This window comes from Trachurus japonicus, chromosome 3, assembly GCF_045865225.1.
Source record: "Trachurus japonicus isolate A0001 chromosome 3, Traja_1.0".
In the NCBI taxonomy this organism is placed as follows: Eukaryota; Metazoa; Chordata; class Actinopteri; order Carangiformes; family Carangidae; genus Trachurus; species Trachurus japonicus.
The window spans coordinates 7,703,118-7,726,130 of NC_140909.1; the positions used below are offsets into that span (position 1 = coordinate 7,703,118).

At 46.1% G+C, this 23,013-nt stretch overlaps 1 protein-coding gene across 10 annotated transcripts in view; it reads right to left on the reverse strand.

Moving 5' to 3' along the window:
* cbfa2t3 (CBFA2/RUNX1 partner transcriptional co-repressor 3) overlaps nt 1-23,013 on the reverse strand; it is a 46,899-nt gene that overhangs the window by 13,109 nt on the left and 10,777 nt on the right. For 7 of the 10 annotated variants that reach the window (XM_085806335.1, XM_085806303.1, XM_085806295.1 and 4 more), the window contains exons 2-4: nt 3,639-3,794; nt 557-798; nt 242-331 (exon numbers count right to left, since the gene is read on the reverse strand). In XM_085806335.1, coding sequence (XP_085662461.1) covers nt 242-331; nt 557-798; nt 3,639-3,768 — 462 coding nt within the window. In that variant the 5' untranslated portion in view covers nt 3,769-3,794. Of the gene's footprint in view, nt 1-241; nt 332-556; nt 799-3,638; nt 3,795-3,927; nt 4,171-18,289; nt 19,570-23,013 lie in introns of those variants that run through there. The other 3 variants (XM_085806363.1, XM_085806352.1, XM_085806375.1) reach the window with 3 other exon arrangements.

Consider the following 23,013-nt stretch of genomic DNA (forward strand, 5'->3'; position numbering starts at 1 on the left):
TTTTTAAAGTGTGTTAACAAGCACATACTTCCATCTTTTTTCGTGATACTGCAAATTCAGTAACACAGTGGGAAAAAAACTGTACAGCCACTGGTTTCTGATCATGACGAGGTTTCCCTGCCTCTCTATGAACTCACTCAGAGTACATGAGTGACCATATGGAAAGAGGGCAGTAAACTATGTGCCTGTAAACATCAGGTTTGATTTATTTCACATAAAAGACCCGTACATAGACGTTTACCTTCAGGAAGGGAATGACGAACGGCCTCAGAGGGAAGTTGGTGGCCTCGTGAAGTTTGGAGTGAAACTCCTCAATAGTGAGGGTGGAGTTCTGTGCAAGACAACAGGGACGGTCAGACAAAGAGACACAGTCAAGATTAGATAGGACATAGGGAATGGGAAAAAAAAAAAAAGAAATTACTAGAAAGATATGGCAAAAAAAAAAAAATCTAAACTAATACTAAGTTCAGTTGAATTAAAGGAGAGGTACACTGTTTATTTGGTTGTTTTACTTTGTGATTAAAAATATTTATGAGTAACTTGACCATGAACGCACCACGAGCCCCAACACGAGGCTGCGCACTCTCTCTCCGATCTCCGGCGAAATGTCGTTGCCGAACTGCTGCAGCGTGGTCAGGAAGCGCTTCAGCTTGCAGAGCTGCCGGGCGCCGCACGCCGGCGGGAGCTGCTGGTTGGACAGCGAGGCCGTGGAGGACATGGCCGGCCCGTTGCTGAAGCCGTTGGGAGTGGACGGAGCGCCGTTCAGCGATGTGGGAGAGTGGCTGCTCCCGTTCAGCACTGCAGATAAACAGACAGAAGGTAGACGCAACGCAAAACTGGGTCAGTAATGGAGGTGCCTGGGGGGGGGAGAAGCCCTGATGGAGGAGGGAGAGGTGGACATTAAATATACACTGCAAAAACTCAAAATCTTACCAAGGATATTTGTCTTATTTCGGGTCAGAATGTAATTTCTAGTCAAAACAAATCTCATTATACCTAAAATAAGACTCATCACATAAAAAAGTAGCTTGTTCTTAGACTTTTTTTTTTTTTTTTTTTACTCATTTCAAGCCTATTTTCATTTGAAATAAGTAGAAAAATCTGATAGTGGAGCAAGTTTTTCTTTTTTATTACAAGCACAAAAACTTCCTTTTACTGGCAGATTTTTCCTCTTATTTTAAGTGACAATTTGTTTGAAACAAGTGAAAATTATCTAGAAACAAGTACATTTTTAGGTGATGAGTCTTGTTTTAAGGGGAAAGAGATTAGTTTTGACTAGAAATGAGTAATTTTGACAAGAAATAAGACCAATATTCTTGGAAAGATTTTGAGTTTTTGCAGTGTAAGTAAAGAAAACAAAAGACTCAGCTTTGACACTGTGCCAAACAGTTTGTGACTTCACTGTGGTGCAGTTTTCTGCCAGTTTGATTAAGCGCTAAGCGTGTGTGCGTTTGTGTGTGTGTTTGCAATAACTTCAGCTGTCTCACAAGTGGTACATTAGTACATTTGACCCCTTCCACTCCCCCCACCTCCCCCCTCCCCCATATCAGTCTATTCCGCCCTGCTCCTCACCCTCTCCCCCCTCCAACTCACTCACTCACTCACTCACTCACTCACTAGGACACAACTATAAGAGGAACTTGTTAAAGAGGTGCCAAAAATAGTCCTGTGGCCCATGTTACTTTTATTCCAGTAGCAGGTGTGTAGCCAAATCTGGACCTGCACCTGTCCACCAGCTGAAAGTAGATTTGCAGCTTTAAGGGTTCAGAATAGACACAGAACTCATGCACATATATAATCACTGGCATATTCTGCTTAATGCAGGCACAAACAAACTCACAAATACACAGAAGTTCACGCACGCATATTTGACCTTTCCTCTGTTTTCATATTTTCATGTCGGGAGCCAAATGAGATGTGATTTATGAATGTGTCTTTTTAAATCTGTCTCTCGTAGTTGTAAGCTTATATTTTGAATGTGCATTATATCTGTGTAGCAGCTCTAATTTAATCTTTTCGAAATGTATTTACAGCTTTACAGCGTAGACTGGGAACGCTACGCATCGCCCCCCGAACTTGAAAACAAGGCTGTACACAGTTTAGCTGTCCAGTGCTTGTTGCTCTAATCTGCGGGTCGAGGGCCTGAACTCGTACGGACTGACCCATGTGATCCCGACAGGCAGCGCTTGTGTTCTGGCTTTAGAGAGAGGGAGAGGTGCAAGGAGAGAGCTTCTCTGCTGACCGCCTGCCACAACAGGTGAAACAACATGGGCCTGTCATTGCTATATAGGGAAGAAAGTAGTCTACACACACACACCGCAACACCACCCTGGCTGATGTCCCCCCGTACCCACCGCCGCCGCCTGACCAGCTGGTAAACAACACAGACGCACTCACACTTGCACCCAAAGACACTTGTCCCATGAGCAAGGGCATTCTGCACACCCAAAGACACGCAAATACACGCACACCGATGGATGCCTGCAGAGACACACACACACCTGACACACAAGTGACTTCAACACTTGTGGAAGAAACACATATTTGGAATTTCTTTGTCATACAACGTGTCGGTGGCAGTTGACTTAAGAGGGATTAAATGTCTGTAGATGGCAAAAGTGTATTCACTTGAATTTCTTATTGATGGTTGAATAATTTTACTTTAAAGTGTTGCAAGTTTTAACAACATAAAGTGAAATACTGATGAAACCAGAGTTATATGTGACCTCGACTGTCACTTAGAGGAGAAAAATGAACAGTTTTAAGAGTTGTCAGGGGCAGTTTTTGCTTTTGCTTGACAGATAGAGACAGAGGATGTCAATCAATGTGCAACAAAGATCCACCTTGAACACAGTATGTGATATAAAGGTTGACATCGAGGTCACTGGTTGCTCTAATTTACTGCAGGTTTAAAGGGATAGTTCAACATTTTGGCAAACTGGCCCATTGTCATAATCCCTATAGTTTTAGTAGTAGGTTCGTTACCTTTAATTGTCGGTGCAAGCTATTTTTAGAACGGCGGAGCAGAGCCGCGAGCTGCTCAGAGATACGCTTGCATTGCGAGAGCATTTTGGAGTTGTTGGATTGTGTATTTGATGAGTTTGATGAGGGAAACCAAGAAATCCCATGAGCCTCCGTAGCGTAGCTCTGAGCAGCTTGCCGCTCTGCTCCGCCGTTCTAAAAATAGCTCGCACCAACAAATAAAGGTAACGAACCTACTACTAAAACTATAGGGATTATGACAATGGGCCAATTTGTCGAACTATCCCTTTAACAAATGGACATCAACATGACATTTGACCTACAAAAAACGAAACTCTAGGCTAAGGTATAGCATGTCAGCTCTGCACAGAAGAATTATTTACAGTGCTGCATGGTAGAAACATGCTAACAATAATTACAGCTCTCCTCCTTAATGCTTACGGTGAAATGAAGAGTTGTTCCAGTGCTGGTTTCCTGGTTTTAACTGCCTGCTGATGTCACTTATCAACACACATGGGTCATCTTCAAGTCAAAGAAAACACACATCTTACATCGGCATGTAAGCCAAATAACGTACATGAAAAAGTTCAAGGTTAAGCTGAAGGTAATACTGCACAGTGACTTTCAGTGTCATTCATTTTCTGAAAGATCCTTACTTGATTTACTCGTGGTGGGGGTGAATGAAGCGCTGCGATTGGTTGCTTGGCTGACAGCCGGGGGTGGTGGAGGCATGGTGGGTGGGGTGGACCTGGGCTGGGTTTTCACATCCGCAGGTGAATCTGGCATTGTTCCAACCTTCTGCACTCTGCTACCTGAGATGATGAAGGGAGAAAAAAAGAAAGAGAGAGGGAACAGAGATGATCATCATGATGGAGCATAAAAAATAAAAAAAAAACGATCACACTTTCAAAGTGGAGACAGCTGGTTAAGGAGGAGAGCACTGACATTTTCACCTGGGAACCATCGATTGTTTCCTTAAACCAAAAGCCCCATAAAAAGAAGCAAAACAAATCAATGCAGAGAGTGGAAATGAATCCAAACTTGTATTGTGTTGGAGATTCATGGGCCTGGGAGACATACAGTAACACCTGCTCACTCGCTCAGCTGCTGCTCACTGAAATCCCCCCTTGTCTTCCCTCCCTCTCTCCCTCTCTCTCTCCTTCTCACATACATGCTCCATGTAGCTCTGACATCCCAATCAGTGCCCCTCCACTATAACCTCCAACCCTCACACACACACACACACACACACACACACACACACACACACACACACACACACAAACAGGAACACGCACACACACTCTCCTACCCGCCTGTCCCCTCTCGTCCCCCTAGTTCAGACAGCCGGCTTGACAGCCAGTGACAAGTGCAGCTGGATCTGCTGCTGTCCATCACTGTGTGGACTGACTGGCTTTCAGCAGAGCTCCGTCCTGCTATACCAGAGGCTCCACTGTCCTCTGCCAGACGCCCTGCCAGCACCAAACAAGGCAAGGCCAGGCCGGGCCGGGCTCTGCATCGCGCAGGGAAATGAAATGAATGGTACAGCAAAGCAAAGGGGGCATGGGAAGAAAACAGGACACAGGGTCGGTGGATGTGCCACGTCCACGGGCCCGTGAAAGGAGCTGGCATATGTTCTGTAGTCATGTCAGAGGGCACCGTGCCTTCTATACATAGCCCTTCTTCCACAGAAATCACTGTCATGCACAAATCTGAACTCTGCATCCATAAGCAGCAGCGGGGTCTATTATTTGATGATGTATCTACGGAGTATCGACCGTCCTTCTGTCTGTGTGTCCGTCTGTCGGTGCAGCTGCTGGAATCAGATCCTCCTGCGATGTAAACCTGAGCTGAGAGGTATGATGACTTTTACACCCCCCCCCCTTCCTCGCCGTGAGGAGATAGCTCTTAAGTGTGTGTATACAGTATGTGCGACTAGCAGAGGGTGCGATAAATGCGCGCTATGCGAGGAACAACAATGCGATCGATACGCATCGCAGTCGATAGATCAGCACAGAAATGTACTCTGTTATATAGACTGCACATGTACATACATAATGGAAGAACAAGGGGGAGAAAGGGCCTCCAGTATATTCTGCCAAGGCAGATGTAAACCACATTGTAGAATTTATGTGGCATTCATTGATTCTTAAACATCTCTCGAAGGATTTCCTCTCTGCTCTCTGTTTTTCCTTTTCTCTCCTTCAGCTGTCTCTGAACGTATCACAGCAGGAGAGGAAAGGGGGGAAAGAAATCTATATAATAATAAAACAATTTACTTCAGAAATTAGCCAGTGATAAAATATTTTATCTCACACCTCTATGAGTATTAATAAATCAGAACTACACCTCTGCTCTCGTTTTGATCTCCTGTTTTCAGCTGCAGTGTTAACACAGCGTCGTCACCCACTAACATATTAAATCACTGTCACATTAATGTGTTTTTCATTTCACTTCTCCCATGAGCCAGCCACGAATCCAGTGTTTTCCTCTCCGCAGAGCTCCTGCCTCAGTTGGCCTCGGTCCTTGGTGTTAGCCTATTTCTCAGAGCTCACGTAGAGGCGTTCAACAGCTGGTGTCTGTATTTAAAGAGTGCCACTCTGGAGTGTGCTGCATGAGGCCCATTGACACAGTGATCCTCAAGAACACGAGGGGCACTCCGCTGTTTGCCCCATGCCAGACGCTCTGAACATAAACACACAAGGTTGTAGATAGGAGGCAGACGGATCCCGCTGGTATAAATAGATGCAGCCATTCTCTCCTATACAGCCTTAAACACACAAACAAGCTTCTCTGTGCTACTGAATTGGAGGGCTGGCTCCTGTGGGGAGGGAGGGAGGCAGCCATATGTTTCAGTAAACCTCCTCTTTGATCAGATTTCACTTTGCCACTTTATGTAACGTGTTACCGTGGGACATTTATAGAGTACACATCGGAAACAAAAAGAGATCCCAACCATTACAGTACATGAACCTATTGTAAAAGTACTTCGCAAGAATGAAGCTTTGTTCGTTTGGTCTCCAACTTGACGGGAGTGAAGCTACGGCTTTATGTAAATAAAGAAGAAGGGTGACATAGAATTAAAATGCCTTTGTGACTTTCTCTTGCACAAGAACTATTTTTGTCAGATCTTGGAGGAGGAGGAGAGGAGAAAGGAGGAGAGGAGAGGAGAAGAGAGGAGAGGAGAAAGGAGGAGAAAGGAGGAGAGGAGAGGAGAGGAGAAGAGAGGAGAGGAGAGGAGAGGAGAGGAGAGGAGAGGAGAAGAGAGGAGAGGAGAGGAGAAAAGAGGAGGATACGGGGACCGCCCTGTCTGTCTGTCTGTCTGCTCCCACCGTGGGATTATAGACAGCTGTTTAATCTGACCAGCTACAGGGACAGGGCGCACACGTACACACACTATGCTCTGGATTTCACTTTTAATACATTAGGAAGTCTGCTAGGTCTGTAGTCCCATCTGTGTCCATCTGTCCTCCTATTGTGTTTTTTTTTTTTTTTTTTTTTTGGATGAAGGACAACACACTTGCCGATTGAAGTATATAAAAAAGACAGAGGTGTACCAGTTCAGTTAAAGCGGACCTGTGGTTAAGGTCCAGGTCTGGACCGCGCTCCCCTGTCTGCGAGCCCTGATCTATTTCCCCCTACAGGTTTTTATCCGAGTCTCTGAGAGGAGCCACTTTGCGATCAATACAGCTGAGAATAGATCTGCTCTGGATACAGACACGCTGCTGTATCTGTCTGTCTGTCTGTCTGTCTGTCTGTCTGTCCCAAACACTCACTGTTGAATAATACGCCGAAAATAAAACAATATAACACAATCATTACCTACCTCTCTGCCGCTGTCTGTGTCTGTCTGTGTTTCTCTGACTCTCTGAACAGCTGTATGTCTGCACGTTTGACGTAATCGGGGCTAAAAGATTGCTCACCAAAGACAGAGTCTGCCATCTGAGTTCTAAAAATGTTCTCTGTCTTCTACTCTCCCCTTGTGCAATGATGAAACAAAATGAAAAACAATTCACTCTGAGACTCACAAAACCAAATGTAATGTACTGTACAACTGCACGCACACACACACACACACACACACACCCACACATAAAGCACTATGGTTATTCTGGAGGGGATCATTGTAGATTTAAAGATATATACCTTCATTAAAGCTCCAAATACCATCCTGTACTGACAAGTCATTGAAAGGCCGCTCAGTCACTGGTGGTGCATGTTGGTCTGATTCCACATTGGCATATGTCCGTGTGTTGACTGCATGTCTGTGTGTGTGTGTGTGTGTGTGTCGGTGTGCGTAAGTGAATGTGTGTTTGTTCCTCCTGCACTGGAAATACAGCTGCAACTTATTAGCTTTAGCTAACCACGGCAGAACAGTCCCCTTAAATCCCCCCTGTCTATTCAATCTTGCGCACTCCACAGAGCCTCTTGCCAGTGACCACATAGCCTTAAAACTCTCCCTCTGTCTCTCGCTCCTTACATCCCTCCTTCGCTCCCTCCCTCCCTCCCTCCCTCCCTCCCTCCCACTGTAATTCCCCCAGTCTCCAGGAATGCTGTTGTTTTTAATTTCTCCCAGCTGCTCTGGCTGGCTGCCCAGCCGCCTGCCTTCCCACATCTGTTCCCTATCAGGCCGCTGAGGAGTCCACACAAACAGAGCCTGAGCCCCTGGCCCCCAGCCCCCCACCAGGCCTTCATATCAAAACATGGGGATTGTAGCCCTGTGTGCCTTGGACCTGAGACTCACGGATACAGCACCTACAGCTCCCTCCGCTCTCATACTACCAGCTCCATCCCATTCAGAAGAAAGAGACGCCCGACATCTGCAGCACAGAACCGACATGTCAACTTCCTTTGACCTAAAGCATCGACAAGAAAGAACATGTTCGCTTTCTGTTTGTCACCCAGTTCTATACTTTCACAGTAAATGTTTTGCTATCAGTTTGAAAGGCCAAACTATGTCACAGGTGTGTGTGTGTGTGTGTGTGTGCATGTGTGTGTACGCACATGCTGGAGTGTGTGTTTGTGTGTCAGCGCACAGGCTGCTCCTGCAGACAGATCCCAGACTCCACTTCATCTTAAACTGATTTAGAGCTCAGAGGCTTTAAAGCCCTCACTAATGACAGGGTGGGAGACAGGCCTGTACAGTGCATACGCACACACACCACACACACACACACACACACACACACACACACACACACACACACGCCCCCAGATAGATACACAGATGTATGCATACATACATACGCACAAGTTTGCAGCCTGCAGATGCCGCGCCGGACACAAACACACAATTCCTCCTGTTACTTGAGAATCTCTGTGATAGTACACATGCAGCGCCGGCTGAACAAACACGCTGAACAAAAAACAAACGAGGGGTGGGGTGGGGGTGGAGGGGGGGGCTGCTTCTCCTTAATAAGCACTGACAAAAGCCATCCTGTCTTTGATCAGATTATCAAGAGCACTATAGTTTTTTTTCCAAGTCAAAAAGCTTCGTCCTTTTCGTTGAACGGGTAAACTGGCAGTAAAAAAAGCGAGGATGACTTCAGGAGGAGCGGGGAGTGAGGACGGATTAAAGACAATTCATCTGGGGCCAGAGGTGCTAAGGGTAAAGGAGTTGTATTTCTGTCTCTCCGAGCTGCACGGAGCCTGTCATACAGTGCTTATATCTGTGAAAGCTGTTATTGATGTAATTGTATTGAAGTTCTAGCGACCATCTGTTCTCCTCTGGGAGGGCCTGGCTCCTCTCGTCGGCAGTGAAGTGGTTATGTGCAGCATATCACTGCTGCAGACGTGCTCACAGAGAAAAAACTTCCTTTTCAGATTTTCCCAACGGCTGCTAATAAAATCCAGATGCTAGACTGGAGCTGTTTCTGCCTGGCTCCCTCACGCTCCCTCCTCCTTCTCTCCTCCCTCTCCATCTTCTGTCCTTCTACATCTCTCCTCTCCTCCTCCTCCTCCTCCTGTCCCCCTACACTGCTAATCATTTATTCTGCTCTTTTCATCTACCTCTCCTTCCTTCACGCCCTCCCTCCATCCATCTATCCTCCGCTCCGTCTTTCTCTCCAGCCACTAACACAGAGCCATTCCTAAATAAAGGAAAGAATTTGTGACATTCAGCCGAGGCGAACTGTGCCAAGAACAACTCCCAGGCCGGCCAGACACATCTGGAGTGTGTTATAGGACCGAACTGGGCACTGGTACCAACGCTGGCCCTCCCACCACACATGCACACAAACGAGAAAACAGTCACATACAAACTGGACTGCACTGCATGCATTTCCACTACGGAGCTTGTTGTTTTCGCTATCTCACCAGACAGCCCAGCAGCTGAGGGCGCGATGGAATCCTCTGTTGCACTTGTACTGTGTTGTTTACACTTCCTCGGCAGCCGTAGTAGAGTATGATGTTTAAATGCAAAAAAATGTGCAAGTACGTGCCTGCATGCATGTATTTCTCTGTACGAAATGCATGCGTGTGTTGTGCTTCTGTCTGTATTTGTATCTGTGTGCGTCTGTGTGTGTGTGTGTGTGTGTGTGTGTGTGTGTGTGGCTCCAGGGTCTCTGTGTGAGAGGAGTTGAACACCTGAACATCAATAACTGTCATGTGGGCCACCTGGGACCCCACAGCCAGCTTGCACCATGGGCACACAGCCATCACCAGCACAGCTGCCACAGAGAGAGAGAAAGAGAGAGAGAGAGAGAGAGAGAGAGAGAGGGGGATGAGATATAGGGAGGAAGTAGGAGGCTTGAAAGAGACACACACATTTGAGGAAGTGGCTGTGTATGTACATCTGGGAACGGGCCAGAGAGACAGAAAAAGGCAGACAGACACGAGCAGAGAGAAGGATTTACATGTAGCTTCTGCTCTGCATGATAAGTCTCCTTTGTTCCCACTCATCTACATCTTCTTTTCCTCGTCCTGTCAGCTGTGCGCCTAATTTTGCCAGCTGAGAGCTCAGCCTCGGGCTGCCACGATCCTACATCAGATCAGACTTCCTTTTATCTCCCCTCTTTCATATGAGCGCTGTTTTTGTGGGCTTCATCATCAGATATGACATAATTCATCTCAACATCCACTCTTCATGCACATGGCATGAAACGGAGTTCTGCACAACTTTTTTTCCCACGTCTCTGAGAGCTGACCTGCCTAAACCTGATCCGGCGTTGCCAAAATGTGAAATCCGTGCCCGACCTGATGTAACGTTGTTTCATTCCTGACAGTAATGCAACACACTGGCTGCAGCCTGTTCTTCCCACTGAGCATTGCATATCTACTTGAAACACATGGCATGTGTGGCTGCAGATGATTGTCACGGCGAGATAGAGAAAGATGAATCTCCAAAATGAATTATATTTGAATGTAACTGTGATCCGGGGCCTGACTGGAGCATGACAGAACCCACCAAAACATCTGGTCACGAAGCAGAACTCGGAGTAAATCTCATTAGGGATATCACATGGGCTCAGGTGTGAATCCTGTCCTTGATTGTCTCAAACTGTATAGAATATATAGAACCGATAATCATCAATATACATCCCAAACAAAAATATTGAAATCATATCAAGGAAAGTGGCCTGACCCTCCAAGGATGTTCACAATGACTGCGCTTATGTAAATAAGCTCCCCCATCCAAACACCTGCAGCCTCACCCAGCACCAATTAGCTCATCAGGCTTTTAATTACTCTGTTAATTGCGTACAGGCAGCATGAAGGGCAGCCTGGGAATAGGGCAAGGGGGGCCTCCTGAGGACCCAGCCTGACAAGCCTGACAAACAAAGAGGAGGTTTTCTACCAGCAGCAGCCACAACAGGTCGGCTCTAGAGGCTGGGAGGAGGAGGAGGAGGAGGAGGAGGAGGAGGAGGAGGAGGAGGAGGAGAAGAACACGAGACAATAGGTCCAAGTGCTTCATCGGCGGCTCCGTAGCACCGGGTGATATCACTTCCTGCTCTGATCAGTTCGCCATGGAGGCCCGAGACTGTGAAGTGAGTGATGAGCGAGGCTGGGGAGAGCAGCACAGACACGGAGGAACATGGGAGAAAAAGGAGCGGGGGCCATATAACGAGAGTTATGTGCACATCTGTGAACAGCTACGCTACATCTGGATTAGTTCATATTGGTCACAGGAGGGCGGGGTGGGGGTGGGGGGTGGGGGGTGGGGGGTGGTGGACGAGGGGCGGGTGGGTTGAGTGAGTTGGAGGGGTTGTTGCTGAGAGGAGCAAGCGTGGGAATGTCCCACTGTTAAGTTTTGGGCCATGTGGGCTTATTGTATTTGTGGGAGAGTTAGACTGGAGTCTCCACAGAGTGACCTGTCTGTCATAGAGCTCTGCGATAACACAAACATCCTCTTAACTGCGCACAGTCTGGGCGCACACCCATGCAAACAGGACCCCGAGGCGAGGCGGGCATGAGAAATCCCCCGCTTGTTTCTCTCTCCTCGCGTTATTAAGCATTTATTTATCCGTCCTCTGTAAAATGTCTGTATCTATGGATCCTTCAGGCTTCGGCCCTGTCTCTCCCACTCTCACGGCAGATGTCCCTCTGCTCGATTTCTTCCAGGAGCAGTGTTTGAGGAGGTGTATCCAGGAAACAGTGGCCGGCGCTCACTTCCTGTGTGACAGGTGTGCGATGGAGGCCTGACAGCTGCTGTCCGGCTCCGCTCTTCCCCTCTCTGTATCCCTCTCTCCTGTTTCTCCCTCTCTTTGCAGCCAGCTGCAGCAGAGAGCAGCTCTGTTTGTTCTTACGTCACTGCTGCTGCTGCTGCTGCTGCTGCCTGCTGATTTATGGAGCACAAAAGACTTAGATTTGACCCTGGCAACATGCACACATACACATGCACACACACACCATGGCAACTGCAGCATCTCTGTCCTTCCTCCTCATAAACCCACCACCAAAAAAAATCTTTGCATGTGTGTAAAACAGAATGTGTGAATTGTCGCTGCCTTGTTTCTCTCCTCACGTCTCCTCGCTCTTACGCTTTGTGCACCGTTAAAAAACCTGACACTGAGCTGTCACTTACAGCTAAGATAGGACAACAAACAGCAGATTAGTCATTCTCCTACTTGATGTCATGTATTTCATTTCATTCAGTGTTAAATGTCTGCTCTGTCACTATGGAGCTGTCAGCGCTGACAAAACTGTCTGTAGCCTCAACTGCTCCCCAGTCTGCCAGCGCTCTCATACCTCTTCATTTGGCCTGCAGGCACAGCAACAATAGCTTCTGACATTAGCCAGGCATCGGTAGGGTGTTCTGCATTATCCTGCAGGACCCCATAAGGTTTCACATATACACACACACACACACACACACAAACCACTGAGAAAGTTGGGAAGGGAGAGGGGAGGAGGGCATTCATGTGACAGGTTAGAGAGAAGCTCTGACAGTTTCTCCATTTAGCCTACAGCCAGCCTCATGCTGGAAGCTGCCAAAATAAATACCAGCGACTCCTCTGGGACGCACGCCGACTACGGGACGCCGCCACCGCCGAAAAAACAGAGCGAGCGGGAGAAGAAAGAGAGTGACTGTGGTGCCAATAACATGCTGATTATGTGAGCTAATTGGCAAATTAAGACGACCCGCTGTCAAGTCATGCATGGTCAAAGTCGGCGGACGGCGGCAAGAGACACAATAAATAAATCGACGGTTCCCTTTGTGATTCATGTAAACTTAGAGTGAAATAAAATATGATAAAAACTCCATTTGAGTCTCAAGACTGAGTTTACCCAAGATATGAACTTTTTCCACTAGATAATACAGAACAATCTAGGCTATTTTAAAGGAAATGTATGGCTGCCAACATGATCACAACACTGGTGTTTATCTAAAAGCCGACAGAGGTGTGTAATGACCGCTCCTTTAACCGTAACTGAGAGGGCAGCGTGTATCGCTAATGGGATGATCTCTTTCTGAGGCTGCACTTGAAAGACCGAGTGGGAACCATCAAACACACGGCCCCCGACGCCCCGCTGAAGCCGCTGGTGACTGCAAAATGCCAGACGACGACGACGAAAGCTCGCTCCTCAAAGTGACCACTGCTCTTTGACACATCACAACAAAATCTCTGACCTTCCTCTCGTTGCACTTCAGAGACCTCTAAGAAGTTAAAATGTCCGTTTCCTAGTGAAATTAGTACTTTACACGGGGCTGTGCTTTCATCTGAAGGGGGAGAATTTGTCTGTGTGTAGAATTTGTCGGTGTGTGTATGTGTGTGTGTAGAGAGAGAGACAGAGAGGCAGAGGAAGGAAGGCTGGAGCCAAGATTAAGGTCTGTACAACTAACTGGTAACACAACCGCACTCAGTGGCTCAGCCTCCCATTTGAAGAGAGACGGAACCATCTGTGTGGCACAGGATCTGTTTCCAGGAGATAACGGCGTTTTTTTTTTAATTTCACAAATACAGTACACGAACAGAGAGAGAGAGAGAAAGGGGCGAATGTGAATGTGAGAGACGTGCCTTCCTTCCCAATCTCTGCCTGCCTGCTCCTGCTTGTTCCGCAGAGAGAACTTCCCTCCATGTCCAGAGAGGACGACGACCAAGGCCTTAATAACTTCAGCCCCTGTGTTCCTTTTCTGCTTGTTTACTCGCTGCCTGTGATAAAGGGGCCGCGGCGTGGGGCAGGAGGAAAGGGAGGGATTCATTATATCAGGTAGCGGTGGCGATATGAACTTCCCATTCTCTCTGCCGCTCTGTCCATTTGGCTTGATTAAAATAGAGCTCAGCGCTACCGTAGATTAGCCCAGCTGTTTCCTGTGTCTGACTCTGATCTGAACACACTTCCTAACCATGAAGAAAAGGAGGCGGGGGGGTGGGTGGGTGGGCGGGAGGTGAGAAAGGTTCCACGGGGAGAGAATGGACCGTGGAGGAGAGGAGGGTCAAAGGGAGGTCACAGGTCGGCGAGCAAGTGAGGAAGGAGAGCAGGAGGTGAAACAGGCACAAGACAAGGAAAGGGAGGAGGAGGAAGAGGCTTTTATTTTCCCTGGGCTGCGGCTGCGGCTGTCGGCGGTTCACTTCACTTCTACTGTACACACAAATTCATCGGTGTTGTGACATTTGTTTGCTTTTCGCATTCACGATGGAGTATTTCTGTGCGCTGGAAATGTGCCTCCCCTTTTGAAATGCATAATTGACTGTGCAATTTGTCAATGCTGTATATGTTGTAGTCATTTTAAGGTGAATGATGAAAAAGTCAATTCAACAAATCATTTTCCAGAAATGTGCGGCGATAAACGGCGAGTTCTCACCCCTTGAATGTCACAGATAAGATAATTGGAGGATTTCATCTGAAATGTGAAGAAAAGACACCTGATAATTCTGCTGGATGCAAAACAGGCGTTATTACTACAGCTGTGTGAGTGTGTGTGTGTGCGCTTTATGCATGTATGTCGAGATCCTGTGTACATTTAGGGAAGAAAAGAAAGAAAGAGTGATATTTCACACACACACACACACACACACACACACACACACACACACACATTTGGGGTTTTACTTGGCCTCCACCCTCTGCTCTGCTCCCACGCTGTGGCGTCGGCAGGCCACTCATCCAGCCAGTGTGTTTCTCATTCCATCAGATGTTGGGAAGCTGTTCGCTTCTCTTTGCTCGACTCTCTGACATTCTGCAGCTCCCCAGAGAGGCTGGGCAGTCTTGTCACAGTAATGTCAAACACATGTGGAACAGACCAGGGCAGAACAGACCAACACACACACACACATACACATGCACAGGATGGAGCAGAAGGCAGCCAGAACCACACTGGTCTTTCCCCACTATGTATTAGGATAAACAGCAGTGAAACCATAGAGATTCAGCGCCGGGGAAAGTTCACTTCATCACTCGCTCCCATATTCAAGCGAAAAACGCACAAATTTACACACTGATCTCATACTGAACAACAACAGGCTCTGTGGCTCGGCTGTGTGCATCGATGCTGCAGTCCATCCCTATAGTCATAGCAGTAGGTTCGTTACCTTTAATTGTCGGTGCAAGCTGTTTTTAGAACAGCAGAGCAGAGCCGCAAGCTGCTCAGAGCTACGCTACGGAGGCTAATGGGATTTCTTGGTTTCCCTCATCAAACTCATCAAATACACAATCCAACAACTCCAAAACGCTCTGGTGGACAAGTTGTGACCTGCACATTCACCACACTATGAGATAATAACACAACGTTACCAGACAGAGTTGTTTTAGAGGGAAATTCATGCAAAACCGCTGATGCGCGTTGCCTTCAGGGACAGTTTCTCAGCAAGCAGTCTCTGTATTTTACCTTGAAAACAACTCTGTCTGGTAACGTTCTGTTATTATCTCATAGCGTGGTGAATGTGCAGGTCACAACTTGTCCACCAGAGCGTTTTGGAGTTGTTGGACTGTGTATTTGATGAGTTTGATGAGGGAAACCAAGAAATCCCATTTGCCTCCGTAGAATAGCTCTGAGCAGCTCACGGCTCTGCTCCGCCATTCAAAAATAGCTTGCACCGACAAAAAAAGGTAACGAACCTACTGCTATGACTATAGGGATTATAACAATGGGCCAATTTGCCAAAATGTTGAACTATCCCTTTAATGATCTTTAATGGTGTCTGACTGTTGCTGTTTCTTCACAGTGAAACAAACGGAGCAGAGGGTGCTTTCCAGCCTCTTATTTAGAAAAAGTCCTTATCTATTGGAGCCTATTGTTCAACAAGGCTGTGTGAACACACAACATCTAATCTGAGAAAAATAGAGCCATGTTCTTGAGTGACAACTTGTGTCACAAAGAAATTATTCAGAGCACATAAAGGACACGTTTGTTGTGTTGATACTTGGAACTTTACAAAGCTTTTTCTACCTTGTTTTGCCATAAAAATACAATGTTATTAATCATTCATGTCTTTTACTTAGGGCTGCATTGTGTAAGACTAGGAAAACAATTGACTGAATAGAAAGAAGAGGAGGAAAAAAGCATTTTCTACTTCATTTTTTTTGTCTTTCGTTTTAGTTCACAACAGCCACAGTTCACAACTAATACACGTGCAACACATGATGAGGCGTCCCTAGCAGATATCGCTTCTATTCAAAAAGGTCATATGATATCCATATAACACAGAACAGTCCAGCTGTTTGTTGACTTCCAGGAAGGCCATGGTACACACACACACACACACACACACACACACACACACACAGGCCTGATGTCTTTGGCTTGTGTCATCCACTTGGCTTGCTTTGTTTGTGATGGCCCAGGTGTCTGTGTTGTGCTGACCACCTGACCGGCTCACTGTGCTCACAGCTCCCGCCCACCCGAGGCCATCTGCTCCGCTCATTAATTAGGAGATAGCCGGTTTCACCTGCACTGCCCGCATTTAGTTCACAATAATTACCACACACACACAGACACACACACACACACACACACACACACAAGACACACAGCCACATGCACAAAGCACAGTCAACAAGCCCACGCACTCGTACAGTAAACACATCAGCTGTACCCAGATGGACAGGGCTGTTTCACCTGCACCAGGCGACACAGAAGCTGCTAGACTTTGAGAAGATGGAGAACGGTGATGATGACTTTCACCGCCTCCTTCTGAAATATAACACACTGATAACACAGCTCATTAACACCGGCACATGCAAGAAAACAAAAAAAAGCATTGTGCCTTTGCCTCAAACGGCATCAGTGACTCGGAATAATGAAGCAAGAAAACAAACTGTGGCTTTGCCTGATGCTGTTTCAGGTTATCTGTCTTTCTGTTGACATCCTGTGGTATGTGCTCTTCTGCAGGCCTGTGTAAACCGAGAGATAGCACGTCCATGCACCTGTGGTACATGGGAACTGAATAAACACTTGGCAGGCAGGGGTCAAGAGTTTTTTTTTTTTTTTTAAAGAAAGCTACTTAATGATGAAGTGTGGCGGAGCAGGCGGCCTGGCCCTGGCCCGGGGGTCGAGGGCCGGGGGCCGAGGGAGGACGGGATGCTCGCTTGGTGGTGGTGGTGGTGGTGATGGAGGTATAATGTGCGGTGAGGCAGGGGTGTCTGCACTGCGGTTTCACCTCTGCAACCCCCCACCCCCCTCTCCATCCATTGTTCAAGACTATTATCAACTGTTCAATTATTCAGATGATATTTACCAGGGCCAATTATACAGGGCCGCGTCCTGCAGAGAAAATGGCCTGAGTGTTTTACTGTTGCACTCACAGGCGGAAGAGTGCGCTGCTGAGGCTGTTCAAGTGTGTGTGTGTGTGTGTGTGTGTGTGTGTGTGTGTGTGTTTTGGGGGGAGCGGGGGTTGGTTGGTTGAAACCTCTGGATGGACTTGTTTCTTCTAAGGGAGTGTCACCACAGTCAATCAAACATCATGACTTTAGCTTTTTCTTTTTTTAACTGTCGGGTTTGGGTTTGTTTCCTTTCGGTCGCTGTAGAATTTCCGTTAAACAGCTTCTCTGCCTTTTTTTTTTGTTGCTTTAATTCACAGACTATAACAACACAAACGCTCAACAAGAAGGGGACGGGTTAATCGAGTTTCTAATTGCTTTGTTACACAGGAGTGGACGCCACTGATGTATCATGGGGAAAGTGGAGGGCTGCTCTGCCTCTGACTGAGGCACCAACCACAGGGTTCAGTTGAGGGTAAACGTCTGAACGTGTCCCCTCCTCACACCCAGCGAGCGCCTCCACCCAGCCGGTCCAGGTGGGCAACAAGTTCATAGACCAAGAGATTTAGTGTCATCACTTTGTCTCAACATCACTTTGATGTGCAGCACTGACTGTTGAAGCAAACACCTCTAAGTCTCTCTCTCTCTCTCCACCTCAGCTCTCTCACCACATCTCCATGATGACAGTGAAACAACAGAGCAAGTAAATAAATACTGTAGAGATGAGCGCTATCAAAAACCATAACAAGAATAAAAACATTAAAATAACAACTATCATACTGATACTACAGTTTCCAGCACAGTCCACGTGTCCATGTTTCTACATTTAACCTTTTATAAGGAACAATTACATCCTTAGAAATTTGGTATTTCTAAGAAACACAGATTTCTTCCTATGTTTTATAGCCTAAATAACCTGAACCAGGTCAAAAACAACCTGAAATGTAAAATAAATGTACAATAAACAGAATCACAATCAGAGCTACAACAAACATGGTGTTCAACTTGTCTGAGCCCTTAAATATGAACCTTAACTTGCACTGTCACTATGAGAAAACAGAGAATCACAACCACAAGCCCCTCCAAGTGCATTTTAAAAACCAATTCACACCAATAGGAAATGTAATTGATTCGCTTCAGCACAGGCGAGTTCGCAGGTTGTACTTACTTTGTGAAGGTCGAGGTCAAGCTGAGGTAATTGTAGCGGTGATAATCCACACCGAATAGTTTCTCAAACAGCTTTTATATCGTCTCAATCCTCATTATTTTTTGGGGGGAAGAAAGGGATAAAGCCTTGACTTCTAAATAGTGCGGAAAACTATTCAGGTATTATTCCCTTTTTGTTTTTCTTTATAATATTAAAAAAAAGGAAGAAGAGGCAGAAGCCACAGTCTGTCACAAAAGAAAATGTTTTTCTTTTTTTTTTTACTTTCCTTTGGAAGTTCAAAAGGGCTCGTGACTCTCCAGGTTGAATAAATTATGAGGTATTTCTCTTCTCACTTAAATATCGCAAGAGAAAGAAATCAAATCAAAGCCAGGGGGGCTCTTGGGTCCTTAAGAACATTGATGTCTTTGGTTTTGCAGTTCGGTTGTTTTAAAGCAAACAGCTTCTTGTGTTGACGGTGATGTGGAGAAGAGAAAACAAGAAACAAAAATCACAATTTGTCCCAGTCCAGTAAATCCGCTCTCTTGCTCATTTTAACCATCCTACACAGAAGAAATCAGAGAGAGAGAAAAAACACACAGACGCAGTTTTTCAGCTGCTCGTCCTCTCTGTCCACAACTGTTCTCTGGTTTACACTGTGTCACTACAAGTCCACAAATCCTCTCGTCTCCCATGTAGGCTAAAATATAAAAAATAAAAAAAAACACGCAAATGATGAAGATGCGGCTCCTCTTGTCTGCAGGGTGCGTCTTTTATTCCTCCTCCTCCCCCTGTGACAACTTTCAAAGCCTCTTCCCCAGTTCACAGTTCAGCCACAGACCGTGCGTCAGAAACAGGTCCGACCACATAAATCCCACTCCTTTAAAAAATAAAAATAAAACCAAAAAAGGGGGAATAAAGAAAAAAGAAAAGAGCACCGAGTCCTCTCAGCAGCCTGTGGTCAGGCTACTCTACAACCACGTTTCTCTCTCTCTGTGTGTGTGTGTGTGTGTACGGTCCTTGTCCTCCTCTGACGCGCCGATCCTCCGCCGAGCGGTGTCTTCAGACGCTGATCTCAAATATTCACTTCTCCCAAAGAAAAAGAAATCACAATCAGCAGAGCATGGTGGAAGTTTTTTTTCCTGTTCTTTTCTTTCTTTCTTTCTTCCTTCTCCCCCCGTGGATTCACAATTTGGATTATTTTTTTTCCCGACTTGTTTTGTCTTCACTGATGAGCGGAGCTGGCGGGGCCACTGTACGCAGTAACCGCGGCTCTCTCCTCCTCCTCCTCTCTCTCTCTGTCCTCGCTGTAGCCTTCTGTCTGCGTTTAAACACCATCTGGAGCTCCTAACCTCTCTCTCTCTCTCTCTCTCTCTCTCTCTCTCTCTCTCTCTCTCTCTCTCTCTCTCTCCCTCTCTCTCTCGGGTACCATCAGAGGCAGGAGCTGGCAGCTATTGTACAGGAATCCTTCCTGAATTAAAGGAGATCCATATTGAGCAGCACAGAACCGAACAATAGTGCAAAAAAAAAAAAAAAAAAAAGATAATTATAGAAGCATATCTGCATGGGAGCTATGGGTTACACTTGGGCAGACAACCCTGGCTATATTTATATCACAAAAATGCGCATTAGATGTAAATATTATCAATCAATATAAATATAATATAACTAAAATAACAGTAAAATCTGATGGGATCATGTCCAATAAATTCAGAAAGCAAAGCAGTCAAATGAAGAAAGCAGTGAACTGAGTGATATATAGGCTACAACAGTTTCACAGCCTCCCCCCACCCCCACCACCCCTGTCTGCCCGTGGGGGGCGCTGTTTCCTCACATCAGGACCAGGAGGACTGGGAAAGCAGAATTGACTCTATTAGGCTTCAGACTTTATTTACTTTATTTAACACTTGAAAAAATACAAGAATATCAATGAATGCAAAACAACGTCCCCTCCGTATGAACACGAACACACACACATACACAAACACACGCCAGTAAACGCAGCACAGCTTGTAAAGTTTCCTTTGTGCCGTCAGGTGTTGTGATGAATATAGTCGGCTGTGTGGATGGAGAGATGGAGGACAGCATTTGTCTTCCAGTCTACTGTTTCCTTTTTATTGACGTGCATGTGTTATATGCCTCTGCTCCTGGCTGTAATTAGCAGCTCATAATGCTGCATTGTGTTCGTCCTATTGTGCACAACACTACATATTGTCTTTAACCTTCATATATTTCATCACTGCTGCATGTTTACATCCAAACTGTTTCACATTCTTTGTGGTGACAGATTAAGCAGCAAATAACAATTATTTTTATTCACTGTCACTGATCAATCTTGTCAATTAGGGCCGACTTGTTTTTTTGGAGTAGTTGACGGGAAATAAGCGAGGTGCTATCTTCAGATCGTTCACTTTTTGCCTGAGCAACCATCTGAAACCACATTTTTTTCAATTAGCAAACAGAGAAAATCAGCAAATTCTCTCATTTCGCAACATTTTCTCTTCATCAAAGGCACAGACAATTAATTGTGCTGTCAGGCTATGAATTTATTAATCATCTGATTATTATTTTTCTGCTCTAATATGAGAATTGGACTTCTGGCTGACTTCAGGGTATTATCTATTAATGTGCACTGCCACTAAATAAACAGAAGCACAGAGAGAGGAGAGGAGCAGATAAAGGCAGGTACATCTGGTTTGTTTATAGTGAGAATCCTCCACCTGTCCACACTGGTCTGTTAGTCCCCCTGCCCCACCCACCTGCCCTCTCTCTCTCTCTCTCTCCCTCTGGCGGGCACACACACACACCCACACACACACACACTCACATACATACACATAACCATGGAGGGGGGACAGAAGACAAAGCTGACACCCTCCTGACCCCTCCTGTGTCTACAGAACAAACAGAACCAGCTTGTAAAGTACACACAGACAGCTGCTCTGCCACGACTCCAGTCTCACCAGCCTCGCCAGCCGCCAACACAAACGCAGCCTTCATATGGAGCAGGGAGGACTTTTGAAAATAAAAAAATAAAAAATAAAAATCAGCTCCAGTACTGATTAAATAATGTGAGCTATAGCGTGCAGAGGGGAAACCCCAGAGCTCTTTGATAGGAATGTACCAGCTTCCTGAAGGGTCCGACTGCAGGTAACCTGAGGTGCGGAGCCTGCAGCACAATACTTCGGTCTATACCAGTGGTTCCCAACCTTTTTTGGCTTCTGACCCCATTCTGACATCACAAATTTCTGGCGACCCCCGATCACATGATGCAGTCATGTGATAGCGGCCGTCAATCATGCGTCAACTCAGATATTTTTATATGCTGCATTTTACTTGAACTCGATTTATATTCGAGATAGTGAAAGTATAGAATACAGTTGTTTAAGATTGTGTGTGGTGTTTTTAATCATCATTTTTAAAGGGACAACGAGGAGTTTCTATTTGGTTATAAAAAAAGTCTCACATTAATGTGGATGAATCTACGTTACCCGTTACCCACACTTGTTAATGGCTCCATTTTCGATAAATATATCGTTTTGTCTCTATCGTTATTTTATTATTTTAATTAGTGGCGGAAATGCTGGGCGAGCCGACCAGCGTTTCCTTACTTACGGTTTCGCGGACGCTGCCCGGCGGGTCATGGGAATAATGCCGTCAAGACGTCCGTCTTGTCCAAGAATTTCACCGTGTGCGCGGAGGCTCATGGTAAATGTAGTATGAGAACACTTCCAAAACTCCTCGTTGTCCCTTTAAAAGAATAATAATTAGTTAAAAGAATATTTTTATCAGTAATTTTTTTTTTATCAATTACTAGACATTTCAGGCGACCCCATTTGAATTCTAGGCGACCCCATGTGGGGTCCCGACCCCAAGGTTGAAAAACACTGGTCTGTACTGTAAAGGTGTAGCTGGAGACGTGGTCAAGACACATACACACCAACTTTAGCCACATAAACACATTGGCCATTACAAGCTGGGTCTGTCAGAGGCAGAGTGTGTAGCGCACCAATGGTGGAAGTACGGTTGTCAAGGAGATGGATGGAGTGTTATTGAAACTCATTCCTTATATACAGTATTTCTCTTTCTCTCTTTCAGAGTTATGGCTTTCGGTTGGTCTGCACACATGCAGCATTAGCTATACGTATGTGTTTGTGGTTGTGTTACTGTACTATAGGTGGTGTGTGTTTGTTTCCTGTGCAGAATACAGAAAAGGGAAGAGGTGTTCGTCTGTGTGGCCTTGAGTGACAGAAAGGTTGGCGATGGGGGTTGCATCCGAAGAAAGGATTCCTGTCAAGGTGACAGCTCCCAGATTGACAGGATGCTATTCAAGTCGGGAGTGGCGTCAGTCAACCTGTCAGCCTCCCTGTACGACAGCCGCCCGCTCCTCTTAATTTGGCCTTTTGTTGAGCGGTCACTGGGTTAGCTCTGACACTCCATGTGGCCGGCCTGATAAACTGCACAATGAAAACCACACACACACACACACACACACACACAAGGTGGGAACTCCGGATGCCTCCATGAACTCGCCATAATACTTGCGACTGGGAGTCCCTTTGATGGCATTAATGACAACAAAACCCGCTTTGTCTCCTCTTTCTTTCTTTCTTTTTTCTCTCCTCTATCTCCTCTGTCACCTCACAAACACACACACACACACACACACACACACACACACACACACATACACCTTGCACTGGACTCTATTATGTTGACAGCATCTCCTGGATGGTTGAGCACTCTCT